The sequence below is a fragment of the Pholis gunnellus genome (assembly GCF_910591455.1).
Source record: "Pholis gunnellus genome assembly, chromosome: 7".
Lineage (NCBI taxonomy): Eukaryota > Metazoa > Chordata > Actinopteri > Perciformes > Pholidae > Pholis > Pholis gunnellus.
The window spans coordinates 7,043,324-7,056,923 of NC_136533.1; the positions used below are offsets into that span (position 1 = coordinate 7,043,324).

The 13,600-nt window shown below is 43.4% G+C and overlaps 1 protein-coding gene across 2 annotated transcripts in view; it reads left to right on the forward strand.

The window, feature by feature from the left end:
• The first annotated feature begins 236 nt into the window (after positions 1 to 236).
• The window catches only part of pparab (peroxisome proliferator-activated receptor alpha b), a 30,649-nt gene continuing 17,285 nt past the window's right edge, over positions 237 to 13,600 (forward strand). The window contains exons 1-2 of one of the 2 annotated variants that reach the window (XM_079162974.1): positions 237 to 421; positions 12,931 to 13,179. In XM_079162974.1, the coding sequence (XP_079019100.1) occupies positions 12,972 to 13,179 (208 nt within the window). In that variant the 5' untranslated portion in view covers positions 237 to 421; positions 12,931 to 12,971. Of the gene's footprint in view, positions 422 to 12,930; positions 13,180 to 13,600 lie in introns of those variants that run through there. The other variant, XM_079162975.1, reaches the window with a different exon arrangement.

A 13,600-nucleotide genomic window follows, 5' to 3' on the forward strand; every position in this document is an offset into this window, starting at 1 on the left:
TTTTGTTTGGGCATTGCACGGCAGGAAGGTGCGCAGAGCACGTTTAGAGGAAGAGGTTGTTTTTTTTCTCTTGCTGTCACCATGGTTAGGGGGCGTCCGTCTCAAAGGAATCAGCTGCGCTCCTTCCATTCGCTAAAACTATAGGTGTGTCAGGGGGTGTGCGCCTTCTCTCCTCCAGCTGTCCGTCATGATGTCACTTCCTGCGGGTGTGAACTCATGGCTCTGCTTTGTATGGACATGGTGGGGGATTTATGACAGCGGCAGCGCTGCCGGGAGACAAACAAGGACGTTTTTTCGGGGTCGGGGACTATTTTTTTTTTCTTCCCCTCCGCGCTCCTCTCTCGATCCCACACCGAGCGCTTCTCAACCCAGCGTGATTCCAGAGGACATGGAGGCTTCGGATTGGACTGTCCATCGTAAGGTAGATGTCTTCATTTGGCATTTTAATCAAAATATGCACCCTCCTGCAGCAGCTGAGAGACTTGTCTGTGAGGGAATTTAGTTCAATGCACAGAGATGCTTGCAGCCTAGAAAAGGCGCATATAGTCTCCCGTTTTAGAACGAGAGCCCGACACCTGCACACGACTGTCTACAGGCAACATGAAGACATTCTTCCACGACCATAGGACCATTGTTATTGTATTGAGGCAGGCTAATCTGATTTCAGTTTGCACGCCTGCGCAGCTAAAGTGGCGCTTGCTTATCAATAGGCAACATCTCTATTCACTGGTAAGCCACAACGACTGTTTATTGGCTTGCTGGTGCGCCCCTATTACTGTCATAGCGGTTATTAAGAAGCTGTGGGTTGCTTATTGCTTGTCATGGAGGCTGGTCAGCATGGTGACAGTGACAATAATGTCCAAAGTTCAATGCTGTGGGATAAAGCATGTCAACGTCTGGACGTGATGCAAACGTTGTTTCTGTCAGGTCTGAAGCGCTGGAGACGCTGTGCTCCAACTGAAGCACCTGCATGACACCTGCATGTGGCTTCTTGAGTGTAAATATTGTTTCCATGGTGTACCAAGGAGTTTGGAACGTGTTATCTAGTTTTCAAAATTGTTTTGTTTTGATTTTCTGGACATTGTTTGCCTTTTTATTTCATAGTAAACAGAAGAACCTTGACAGGACATGAGGGGAGACAGACAGTGAATGTCATGCAGCAAAGCTCCCCGGCTGGAGTTGAACCAGACTTCAAGGGCAGGCTTGAAATCATAGGATTTTAGGATTTCTTATGGCCAGTGGTCAGTGCTTTTGCATCAGGAAGGCTTTACTGTGAAGTGTTGGATGGACAAATGGGTGAAGCAGTAGTTAATGTGTAGCTTCAGGTGCTGTGAAGTATAAAATAACCCTGACTCACTCTCTCGCTCTCTCTCTCATCTCAGTGACTCCTTCCCTCCCTGTGTGTGGTCATTCATAGCTAACAGAAGTCTCACAAGAACTCGGTCACATAATTATTCACTAATTGTCTGAATAATGTGCAACGTTCTGCCGCTCAACAGCTACAATAGAAAATGGACAGGCTCGCAGTCTGTATTTTTTCAACACTATTGTTCTGTGGAAGGGAAATGTGAGCCAAATCTTGCTCTACCTGTTCACTTCGCCTGAAGCAATATAGGAATGTAGCCTTTTTTACTCCCCCACAAGTAGCAAGTTTACTCTTTTATGTGTTTGAGGTTAAAAGACCTAAAATGGGCTAACATAAATGTTCAAAGGGATTCCAAAGTTAAAAACCTTGACGGTTCACCAAAAACCAACATCTCACTGAACTTAAATCATTTTTTTGTTTTTGTTTTATTATAATATGACATTAGGACTGACTGCATGTGGTGGCTGAAGGTAGGGATGCACCGATATCGGATATCAGGCGGATACTGCCTCAAATAGCTGGATTGGGTATCGGTGATAATGTGACTGATCTACTCTATTCAATTCAATTCAAACTAATTCCTGTTTAAGTTTTGACAAATTTCTCGCTGTATTAATGTACAGATTTTCTTTTTACCGGTTGCTGGTGTACGAGTTATAATTGAAATCATAAATAACAATTTATTATAACAATATCTATGTATTTATTTGCTACATTTTGTTTCACAAAGTTAGGAAAGCAATGTTTGAGTCGAGCCTGATGTTGCCTTTAGCCGTGCTCAGACTAAACAGGAGTTTTGGGGCCGAGCGGCACCATGAAGGCCAATGAGAGAGTCAAGCCGGAGCAGTTGACTGTGTTTCCAAGCAGCAGTAAACGTTGTAGCTATTGAGGCCAACATAAAGTAACATTCTACTTTTGACTGATATTACTCCTCCAGTTCTTGTCGAAGTGACTTTTTTAGGTGATCTGGAGACAGACGCTCCATTCTGCGGTCCGGTTCTTAACACACTGATTTACAACTTGGCTCTCTGTGTACCAGGCTTTTACATGGAACCCTCTCAGTTTCCTGACCCTTAAAGCCCGTCTCCACATTGACGTGGCATTTGCCTTGGGGTCAAAGGTCTTTCCTCAGAACCACCTTATCATTCTGCTGAGTGTGACTAGAAATCCATAAATAATCGCATAATGTTTGACACAGAGAAGCGACACTGTTTATTTGTGTTGACTCAGTAAAGCAAATTTGAAACAAAAAGTTGAGGATATTTATTTTTAGTCTTAGACTGAAAAATAAAAAGTGTAATTTTATTACACTTAACAGTAGGCATGTGGTTTTTTTTTTGCTCTTTTCCAAAGGTGTGGTGAGTCTTTCAGTGCTTGTAATTCATCTTCAAACTTCACTATGTAATCAGAGGGACACAATGCATTTAAGATACCCTTATCTCTCACACACAATGCAGGAATGTCTTAACCAAACTGTCTGAACTGCCCATTCTCAAACCAGTGTCTGTGTTTCTTTAAGGCAGCCTTAAGGGAACTTTCCCTGACGTTGTTTTTTTTCCGTAGTTAGCGTCTGTTCAACAATGCTGCTGCACTCTGACAGGTTTGTCTCCAGGAACCTGAGACCTGTAATCAGCTTTTGACTGGTTGCATTCACAGCCTGGAATGACAAGAGTTTGAACAAGAACAGAGTGAAAGGCAGAGTTTTCTCATCTCTGCTCCCCCAACCGGACTTTCAGGTTCTGTTCTCAAAGGCACGGTCTCAAGCGTTCATCATTTGGTGACTGTCGTGGGTCCGTAAAGGGACGTATTGTATGTTTAGCAACAAGAATGTAGCTCCACTGACCTATTTCTCAAGTCCCTGCATCGCCACTGGCCAAAGAGCAGTGGAAAAAATATCAGTATTAGTTTTGAAAGCATGTGTAAGACAAGACACTGCCTTAGATCTTAACATCCAGCATTTGTTATGTGTGTACATAGTTTAAAGGGAATGTGATTCTAGATATTATAGACATTCCCTGGCAAGAATCAAGGGTACCAGCGCCTTGTTGTTGGCTCTTCGGGTTCAAGAGTGCTTTTGGTATTTCTAATCCGTCAGAGCCCCAATGAAATAAGAGTGTACAGGTTTTACTAATCATCTTCCAAGCACATTTCAACAAAAAGTTGTTGATAGCAGTTCCAGATGGCTACATTCGAAAAAGGACTGCCAACATATAGCACAAGATGTGCTAATCATTCCAATGGGAATAACAGGGTACACTCTGAGGCCGTCTCTCCTTGAAGAAATCCATGGTGTTGTACTTATTTGAACAAAGTCAGACAAAAGGTGAGGATCCGAGAAGCATTTAGTTTTTTGTATCTTCGCTGCATTCAGAGCGACAACAGTGCTCACAAAACGCCACTTCCTCGTCCATGGCATCGAGACCACTGAATTAGCACAACGGGGTGTCCTACTTTCTACAGTTGTAATATCCCCCAGCTGACCAGTGTTTTGGTGTCTGATAAGCCTTCAAACTCATGAATGTGTTATTTAACCTGCACTCGCCTGGACCGAAATTTCACCCTCTTCGTTGGCATCTGTAGTAACACACCCACATCGAGGCTTTTTTTTTTGTTGCGCTGTGCTATTTTCAGTCTTGCGTGGCTGTTTGTCGACACGCCTGAGGTCTGTTTGTTTTGCAACTCGTGTCCTCTAATGCCCAGGTGTGACCTTCCTCTGAGCAGGTCTATTCCCCTTTGAGCTTTCCTTTAGGTAAAGTCCCTCTGGGTTGAATAGGATTGAGGACCCTCCAGCCAGACTTACCGTAAGCAGCTCTGGACTGGAACTTGTAGTTGAGGCAATGTGGTCTGATCCTCACCCTCGTTAGCGACGGCCTGTAGAAATCCTCATCAATGACCTCTCCCTGGTCTTATCTACTCTCCCACTCTAATTCTGTTACCGACCAAGCCCACTCTCTTTCAGCTCCACTCACAAGCTCAGACAGAAGCACCATCGGTTTTAGCCTCATTTTACTCAAGGCCTTTTCTGTATTCATCGGATGTCAGTTTTGTTTGTTTTAGTGGAACAGAGGTCTTTGACACTCTCATGGAAATTGCCAGTGCTTATTAACGTGACAGGGCAAAGACGTTTTTCTAGGGAGATTACTACAAGAAGCAACATAACCATAACGTGTAAGCTTTGCAGCTTACATGGGTGTTTTTGGTGAACTATTGGTTGTATTTTACGAGCTGATGGCAGAGTATGTGTATGTATGAATTGGATGAATAGGCCCTTGGGAAAACCAATGTCATTTTCAAGATTTGCTTATCGCAGCTTCTGCTCACTTGCTGCATGTCGGAAGCCAAAAGAACATTCTGGGTTCTTGTCATAATCTGTGATCCCGCTACAGCAGCAAATTGGTTTTGTTCTGTCACCGGGCCTGTGTGCTGCATGCCTCCCCACAAATACGTAGGCTGGTTTGGCAGCCAGAAAGGGGGAACTCAGGACTCCAGTGTCATGCTGGAAAACGTAATCGGATACACCCAGCTGTCTGAGCTGCTTGCAGCTTCATGTTGTTCTCATCTCAGTTTTAGGGATTTCTGCACTCTGGCAATCCCCGCTATGTTGTTTTTTAGTAATGCAGTAACTCCCTTGACACATTCTTTGGAAAGCTTGTTGTGGGCAAAGATGAAGGTAGCATTGGAGAAGTTTGAAGACTGCATTTTCTGTGGCCTTATTAAAGTAGAGATGTAACTAGTGATTATTGGATTAATCTGTGGATTATTGTTATGATCAATTGTTGACTCTATAACATTTCAGAAAATAGAGTAAAATGCCCATCGTAAGTTGCCAGATAGCAAAATACCATCTTTACATTTTTTTTTGTCCACCTAAAAGTCCGAAACCCAAATATATTAAATGTGCTACAGCATGAAGCTGTAGTCAGCAACACGTATGCAATTGACTCAAATGACGCAATCATTTCAGCCACTAACTGTAGTTTACGATTTTTCCCAGAGTTATTCCTATAAATCATCTAGCATCATACTAAGCATTTAAAAAGTCCTCTTAAATCAAAACACAACATGTAAAATGTTATATATTTCATGGCAGCACTGCGCTCAAGGTGGTCAGCCAACATTTGCAGAGCTACAGAGAGCTTTGTTTGCTGTCCTGATGTCCCTGCGTGACCAGGGGATGCTGGTTTTATATTGGCAGAGCCGCAGTGGTCAGAGCAACTGGTAGAACAGTACAGACTCACTTGGACATTCCCTTCTCTTTGGCACTAGCCGTGGTATGTACATTGTGCTGATCACGTGTAATATTTTAATTTCCAAATATCTGTGTCTGTACTGATGATGTGTAGAGCACACTTACATAATATTCAAGCTTGCCTGTCTCTGTATTCAAGCCCAGAAACTTCTGAGCTTGAATTTCTCCCACTCTAAAAGTGCATACAAGCACTTTCATATAAGTTATGGATAAAAAGCTGTATTCATGTATAGTATCAGCGGAAAATGCTAAATTCTGCAATCCATCCAGCCCGTCAGTCCAACCCATTGCATGTCAGAACATGAGTACGCAATGGGAGGAAACTTTAATTAAGCCGATAAACCCAGATCAACAATGGTATGGACCATAAAAACAGGGAAAGTTAAGGTGACTCATAGAGAGTTATGGTGTTGTTAGCCCAGTTTGATACATGCAAGTGCTGCTTGCTGTCTTGTCATTCCCAGCTCTACATCTGTTCAGAGAGAAAAGCAGCTGAACCAGATTTCGGCAGTTTCCCCCCTCTGAAATGTACAGTTTGGATGTACTGCAGGGAGGTTTTGTAACGGTGGCCTGCTTGATCCTTGCGACTGATTTGGAATTAAGCACAAAACTGGCAGCCAGGGGCCAGCGTTTGGCCACAGAACGGAGGTGTTGCTTAAGGACGGTGTTGTAACCGATTGGTGATTTTTAGCAGCTGGCAACAGTGAGGGTTGAGTCATTTGTTCAGCTGTAAATACATCTAACGCACTGGGGAAGCACGTTAAGCTGTCGCTACACTGCATGTCAAGGTCTCACAGCAGCTGTGTCATTTCTCCATATGACCTCACTGTTGCTGACACTTCAGACTTATTCCAAATTAGGAAACACAGACTAAAGTCTTATTAACAACTACCAGTATATCATGACCACCAATCCACCAACTTTCCCAGACATAGATGCAATTAGATTTACTGTAAATCGTAAGTGCATCGCTCAATGCTTCACTATAAAACCTTATTGCCCTTTAGTGTTGAACAGGTTATTGAAAACCAATATCTAATACTGATGGCGAAAAATGCCAAACAATCCCATCAGTCCCTTTCAGCCTTACGAGAAACCAAACATGTGGCAATGATTTATTTTTTTTTTTTTTACTTCACAAAGTTTTTGTTCATATGGAGAATGTTAACATACATTTCCATGTGCTTGTTTAGATTCCACTCCACACAAAAACATGGGCACACTTTCCACCCCGTAATGATGTGCTATAAAGAGCCAGCGTGAAGGGACAGGTCAACGTCGACCTTTTGAGGTAACGCGGTACAATGTCACACTGCACCCTCTGCAGTGTTTTATGGTCAGCATGGTGTGCAAATATTTAATTATTATTTTGACAATGAACACGCTTTCATTGCAGAGATCAGAGTCCACTGGGGCTTATGCAACCTACTGTTTATTTATCAACTCGATGCAGCAGCGGGTGTTTAATATGCTCACGGCCAAAGAAGGCGCTCATCTTGAGTAACACTTGTCTCGTAAAAAAAGTCATGTCCATTTAGAAATAAAATAATTGAGAAATTAGTAATGCAGTAACTCCCTTGACACATTCTTTGGAAAGCTTGTTGTGGGCAAAGATGAAGGTAGCATTGGAGAAGTTTGAAGACTGCATTTTCTGTGGCCTTATTAAAGTAGAGATGCAACTAGTGTTTATTTTCACTGTGGATTAATCTGTGGATTATTGTTATGATCAATTGTTGACTCTATAACATTTCAGAAAATAGAATAAATTGCCAGATAGCAAAATACCATCTTTACATTTTTTTTTTTGTCCACCCAAAAGTCTGAAACCAGAGAAACATGCATTATCCTCCATGAGTGGAATAGATTACTCCAATAGTTTGAAAATATGACATATTGAGTAAAATAGCCTCCCATTCCATGAGCCATTGTTTCCACCCATTTCCATGACGTGAACATCTATTAGCAGACCTTTGCAACTTGATTGAGTTGTGTAATCATTCAGATCAAGTCTGATCTCATATCTAGATTGCCGTTAGGAGTAAATATAGTGCAGAAGTATCAAATCAATCTGCTCTTAAACTGCATTACCTCATACCGATAATGTAAATTGCCAAAGCCTAATGCAGGCTTAATGTCAATGGTGATGGATTTAGCAACTCAAGCAAGTTTGCTTCTAGGTATTCATTATGTACACAAATGAGTGGAAACCAATGGATGTCTGGTCATTCCAAAAATTAGTTTGGACCCTCCCAAGTCTAAAAATGGCAGCCACAATTTGCTGTGTGTTGTCACTGACCCTGAAATGACAAGGTTAGTGACCTGAAAGCATAACGATTGAACTGTTAGCCATCACACGGCTCATCTGTTGCAGACTACATCTAAAGTCCAATGTCAATCGCTTCCACCTGTACTTTGGTCAATCTCCAAAATGATAAGAGGGCGCCGGCCAGCATATCAGCCCCTGAGTGATAAGGGTTCAGTTGAGTGTTTACACTGTGGGCACGGTCCAGACTGAGCTCATAGAGTGAACTCTTCAAACAAATGGACAGGCGGAGCTGGTGGGTCAGCCCCATCACCCCATACTCGTTCTCTAATACCACCGTTATGCCCCCTAGAGCCCTTCTTCTGACAGGCCTGTTGGCACTCAGACCACAGGATAGGTGGATTAAACATTAACATGTGGTCTGCTCGCTCTCTCACACACTGAATGTTAATACAATCTCATGGGAAGAGCTGGATGTCATATTGTCAGGGACCAAAGTTGCATGGAAGACAAGGAAGGTAGGGCAGTAGTGCTTTTACTTACTGAAGTTGTTATTGGGTTTCCATATTCTATATATCAGTAGTCTTTGAAAAAACACATTTTATAGACTAGTAGCCAGACTGCAGACAAATAGTACGCAAAGAACTTATCTCTCCTCTATCTACGCTCATTGCCAAGGTATGTTCCCCTGTACTTGGAAGGACTACAATGTTTTCTTCAGTAACGCTTTTTTCTCCACGCCTTGGCGAGACAAGCCCGTACACATCTCTAATGTGCTGGTCCGCTGCCAGCTTTGTCTGTGGTTTCTTAACATCGCACTCTTTGCTGTTTGTTGTCCTCACCGATGATGGATTCGGAAAGCATAGAGCTTTATTGGATACCCTTGAGTCAATAGTTAGTCATGGAGGTGCCACAGTATTGGATTACATGAAGTGCACTACTTCTTGAGTGACGTATGTCACTACTGATACTGTCAGCTCAAGTGATTTACACATCATTTTCGCGACGAGCTCAGAGGGCTGTGTTGACTAACTTGATTTCTGTTCTAAATGTTTTCCAAGTTGGTGGAGTAAGAGGCTGTCTACATGCCTGGGTCTCATTCATCCGCTTGTTTACGCCTCAGCCGGAGCTTACTAGCAGCTTCGTGGCCTGTTTGTCTAATGTGGGTCTTCACTGCGATGGATGAGCGTAACATGGGGGGGGCTGGGTGAACATGCTAAGCAAACTGTGCAGAAATCCATCGGACAGTATGGATTACTTATGCTCCACTCGTACATCCGGCCCGGTGATCACTGGCACAGACTCTCCAACATGTAAGTCTGTAATGGGATTTATCGATTTCGATGATGAGGGGTTGAATTCCAGGGGTAGTAGGTTGTAGCTCTCTTCACGTGCCTGCTGCCCGCCCTCTGCCGCTGATTTAAAAGTCTGTGTGTCGGCATTGCCATGGCATCGCCATGGCGACCTCGGCGGCCCTTGGTTAGTGGTCTTTTGTCAGTGTAACCCCCCCCCCCCTCCCCCCTCCGCCCCTTTTGGACCCTAACTCCAACCCTAACCCACACAAACACATGCGACCTTGCTCCTCTTCCTCAGTGTGTGCAGTGCCCTCAGCAGGCTTGGTTCAGTGAGCACAAGAGAGGTCTTGACCTAAAAGACAAAGGCTCGCTGTTACCGTAGGAACCACTGTTTTCTCTCGCTCTCTCTCTCTCTCTCTCTCTCTCGCTCTCGCTCTCTTTCTCTCTCTCTCTCTCTCTCGCTCTGCCTCACTTGCTAAACTCTGTCTTGCACGTCGCTGATAAAGACCCTGTAATGTAGCGTAACTGACATTCCTCTCCACCCCACCATGTCTCTCTCTCTGTCTTCATCTGTCTCAGTCCTCAAGACCTCTGCAGCTCAGCAGCTCTAGTATGTGTTGCCATGTTGTTGGTTTATTTTGTTCGACTTCAGAGCTGCTGGAAGTTGGTCATGAGTTCAGAAAAGGACTTGTGTCATGTATGTAATTTGAGTAGAAAGTTATGCGTACAACAAAAAAAAGGTTTGGGATGGTTTGTAAGTCCAAATGTGTCTAATTTTACCACTAGATAATAATGTATCCAGGTTAATGGGGTTTAATCTCAATAGAGAGCATGAAGGTTAGTCAAGCTGTAGCCAAGAAGCTTCTTTATTTCCCCCTCGAAGCGATACTATGATGAGACAGTGCTGAGTGAAGTGAGTGTATGAAACAGGATGTCCTCTAAAGGAAGACCTGAGGGTCAGGAGCTAGAGGCGGAATGCTAAAGAGGTTTGCTTTATCCTAGCTGAGCCAACACTGCCTCCATTCACAATTCCAAGTGTATTGAAGAGTGAGTAGCTCAGTAAAGCGGCCTGCTCACATGCCAGGTTTCTTTTCTGTGAAGTAAGAATCTTCAGCTCCTTAACTGTTGGATTCAGTTTGGATTCAGTTTAGTTCCTGTGGGCTGTGGTTCTTGACGTTAAAACTGTATTCATTGCATTGCATTCTGGACCCTGTATTAAAGCTGAAAATGTTGACTGTTTCACTAAAAAGGCTGCCATGTTTATCGCTTGCTGTATTGTGTTTCCTAAAACATTGGGATGTCGTATTTCCAAAATTCCTAACCTCCATATGGCATAACAGGCATGTTACCATGAAGTTCCCTTTTTAATATGCTAAAAACAATGTTTTCCACCTCTGCCCAAAATGGACTTGTATTACTTTTCAACAAGTCAGATTTGTATTAGACAACGAGCTCTAAAGATTGGCTTACTTCTCATCGATATCCATCCATAGGTTACCATAGGATCGGACATAGAGTCAGGTGTTCATTTTGTGCTGTTGTTGTTATTTGTTAAAGTTTCAGTTATGTTACTGATCTTAGTCATGCTAGTCCCCCCTACAAGCCTGGAAGCAGTAGGGACCTTCCCATGGTTCTTACATTTTTCCCTCCTATTTGAAGTTTTTTAAAATGTCACTTTTCAAGGAGAAATTACTTTTGTTGTTTTTAAAGGCACTTTATACGAGATTGGGAGTATTTCTATTGCCTCTCAAAGGTTCTCAACATAGTGACGGTTGAGCCGACAGCTCGCAGCTATAAAGTGCTAACAGCCCGAACAGTGCAAACTATGGCAAAAGTGCTAAAAGAATTTATAGTGTTTACCTGAGGGGAAACCTAGGGTGGATGCTATTCTTCTGCGACGGCGCCATGAGCACAGTGCAGAGGCGGTGAACTAGCCAGTGGAGCACGTTCACATTTACGAACATGCACTAAAAGACTTGCATGGCGAGTCTACGACAACGCAAGAGGAAGCTCTGATTGACACACACACTCACAGGGAGAGCAATCATTCTCTGCTGATAGACATTACTCCACTATATCTTTACATAGCAAATAGTTTGCTGCTCTGTTAATGCTCTGAATCCCGTATTGCACCTTTTAACAGCCACTTCACACATAGAATCACGTTTGCTTCATCTAGTTTGTTTGCGTAGTTTGAGTATGCAAATGACCTATACATTCCATTGCTCCTTCAATGGAATACCGATGATGTCTGTCATTAGAGCTTTAAAATAGACTCACAGGGAGCACTGGGGGCAGAAACGTTTTAAGCATGCGTCAAACAGCCTGCAGTAAATTTCACAGTACAGGGGTGAGATAAGGGATAAATCTAAGGGATAAACTAAAGGCTGCCTGTAGTAAAGGTGTGAAAGGGCTGAGAACAAGCAGCAGCAGCAGCTGCTGTGTTGTGGCTAGCCACCCATCAACCGCACCTCCGACCTCCCACCGCCCCCTCATTTTGATGTTCTTAGCGGGGCCTGATGGAAAGGGCTTACTGAAGATTGACCCAGTTTACATGCGGATGTATGAAGTTCTAATATGTGGTGTAAGGGCCTTTCCCACTGCTAGTCTTATAAAGCTTAACTAACAAGCTCCTCCCACTTTCCACTGTGCAATTCAGCAAAATCTCACCCATCTACTGTTCAAGGCACTGTCTGTCATGTCTCTTCCAGCCAACCCCAGACCTATAACAGCCCAACCTGAACCAGCCTAGTGACCTACATTCCTCCCACATGTCCCCGTGCTTCACTCTCTGTCCTCTGTCTTTCTCTTTCTGCCCCGCTATGAGGTTTACAAGGATATGGTTACGGTATTTGGAGTGACTAGCTCATGAGCGGAGGGGGCCTGTGTTATGTCATACGATACTCCGTGTCCTTCATTCCCTTGCTCACCCGTTATAGCAACATGCAACTTCTGCTAGTGTGGATGGCCGCACGTTGCATCAGCACTACTCATTAGGTCATTTTTTAAGCCATGCTAAGGATTGGCTTTATGCATGGCAATGGTCAGTTGGTCCACCATTTTTTATCCAGGCTGAAATATCTCAGCAGCTATCAGAATTGCCACAAAACTGACATTCATGAGGCCCAGAGGATGTATCATGACAACTATGGTGACTCTAACTCTAACTTTTCTTCTAGAGCCACCAGCTAAAATGTTCACTTATCCAGTAAAATATCTCCACCTATTCAATCGATTGGCAAGAAATTTGGTAGAAACCTTCATGGTTCTCAGATGATCCTAATGACTAATATAATAATAATAATTTCCTTTAGTGCCACAGTGAAGTTGTCATTTGTAGTAACTATTGCATGACATTTTGTGCAGACATTCATGTCCCCCTGAGGATGAATTATAATCCTTTTGGTGATGCCCTGACTTTGCACCATCATCAGAACAACATTTGTATTTGTAAATAACTGAAACTTTTCCATAAACTTTGGGTTATGAATACTTCCAATTTAATGACATACACTTTCTATTTATCACTACTAAACAAATAAACTATAATGGTGAACTTAGTATGTGCTAAACATCAGCATGTTAGCATTGTCATTATTACACATGTTAGCAAGCCTAGAAATTCAGGCAGAGGTGACCTTAGAAAGGAGTTATCATCGTGTCTTCCTCTGTCTGCTGCTTTGTGTTTCCATATCACCTCTTTGACCTCTTGGTCTTTATTTTCCCCCTCCATCCTCCCCCTGTCCTCTCTCTCCAGTCTGATGAGTGAAGGTGCCGGCAGCCCGCTCCTGCACCGCGATGGTCGACATGGAGAGCCACTACCATCCCCCTTCACCCCTGGAGGACTCGGTGCTGGGCAGCCCCCTGTGCGCCGATGACGACTTCATGGGCGGCATGGAGGAACTCCAGGACATCTCCCAGTCCATCAACGACGACGCCCTCAGCTCCTTCGATGTCCCCGAATACCAGTCCTCCAGCAATGGCTCGGAAGGGTCCACTGTTCTAGGTGAAGTCTCATTATCAGTGAATTAAAATGATCTATGTAGGTTATTGATAATCTAGTGAAATAATAAGGTGGGGTTTGCTCCCATACTTTAATTTCCCAGTTTCAAAGTGTCCCTGGCAGCTCAGTGTAATCTCCTTGCCATTGTTGTTGTCATAGCATGGGTTCCTCAGTTTAACCCCTAATCCCTGATTTGCGCCAACTGGATGTACAGAGAGGGCATACACTTTGGCTAATTTAACCTCTTGCCTTTAACGACAACAAATCTTCTCTACAATCCTTTAACAGCACTTTGTTTACTCAGGTTGTCTGATTCACCCACTTTACCCCTCATGGCAATAGTCCCTTGGTCGTAATCGGTTTATCCGTGTCTCTGATCTCCTGTGTCTTGATGCATTTTTTGCCAATTTATTTCCATATTTCT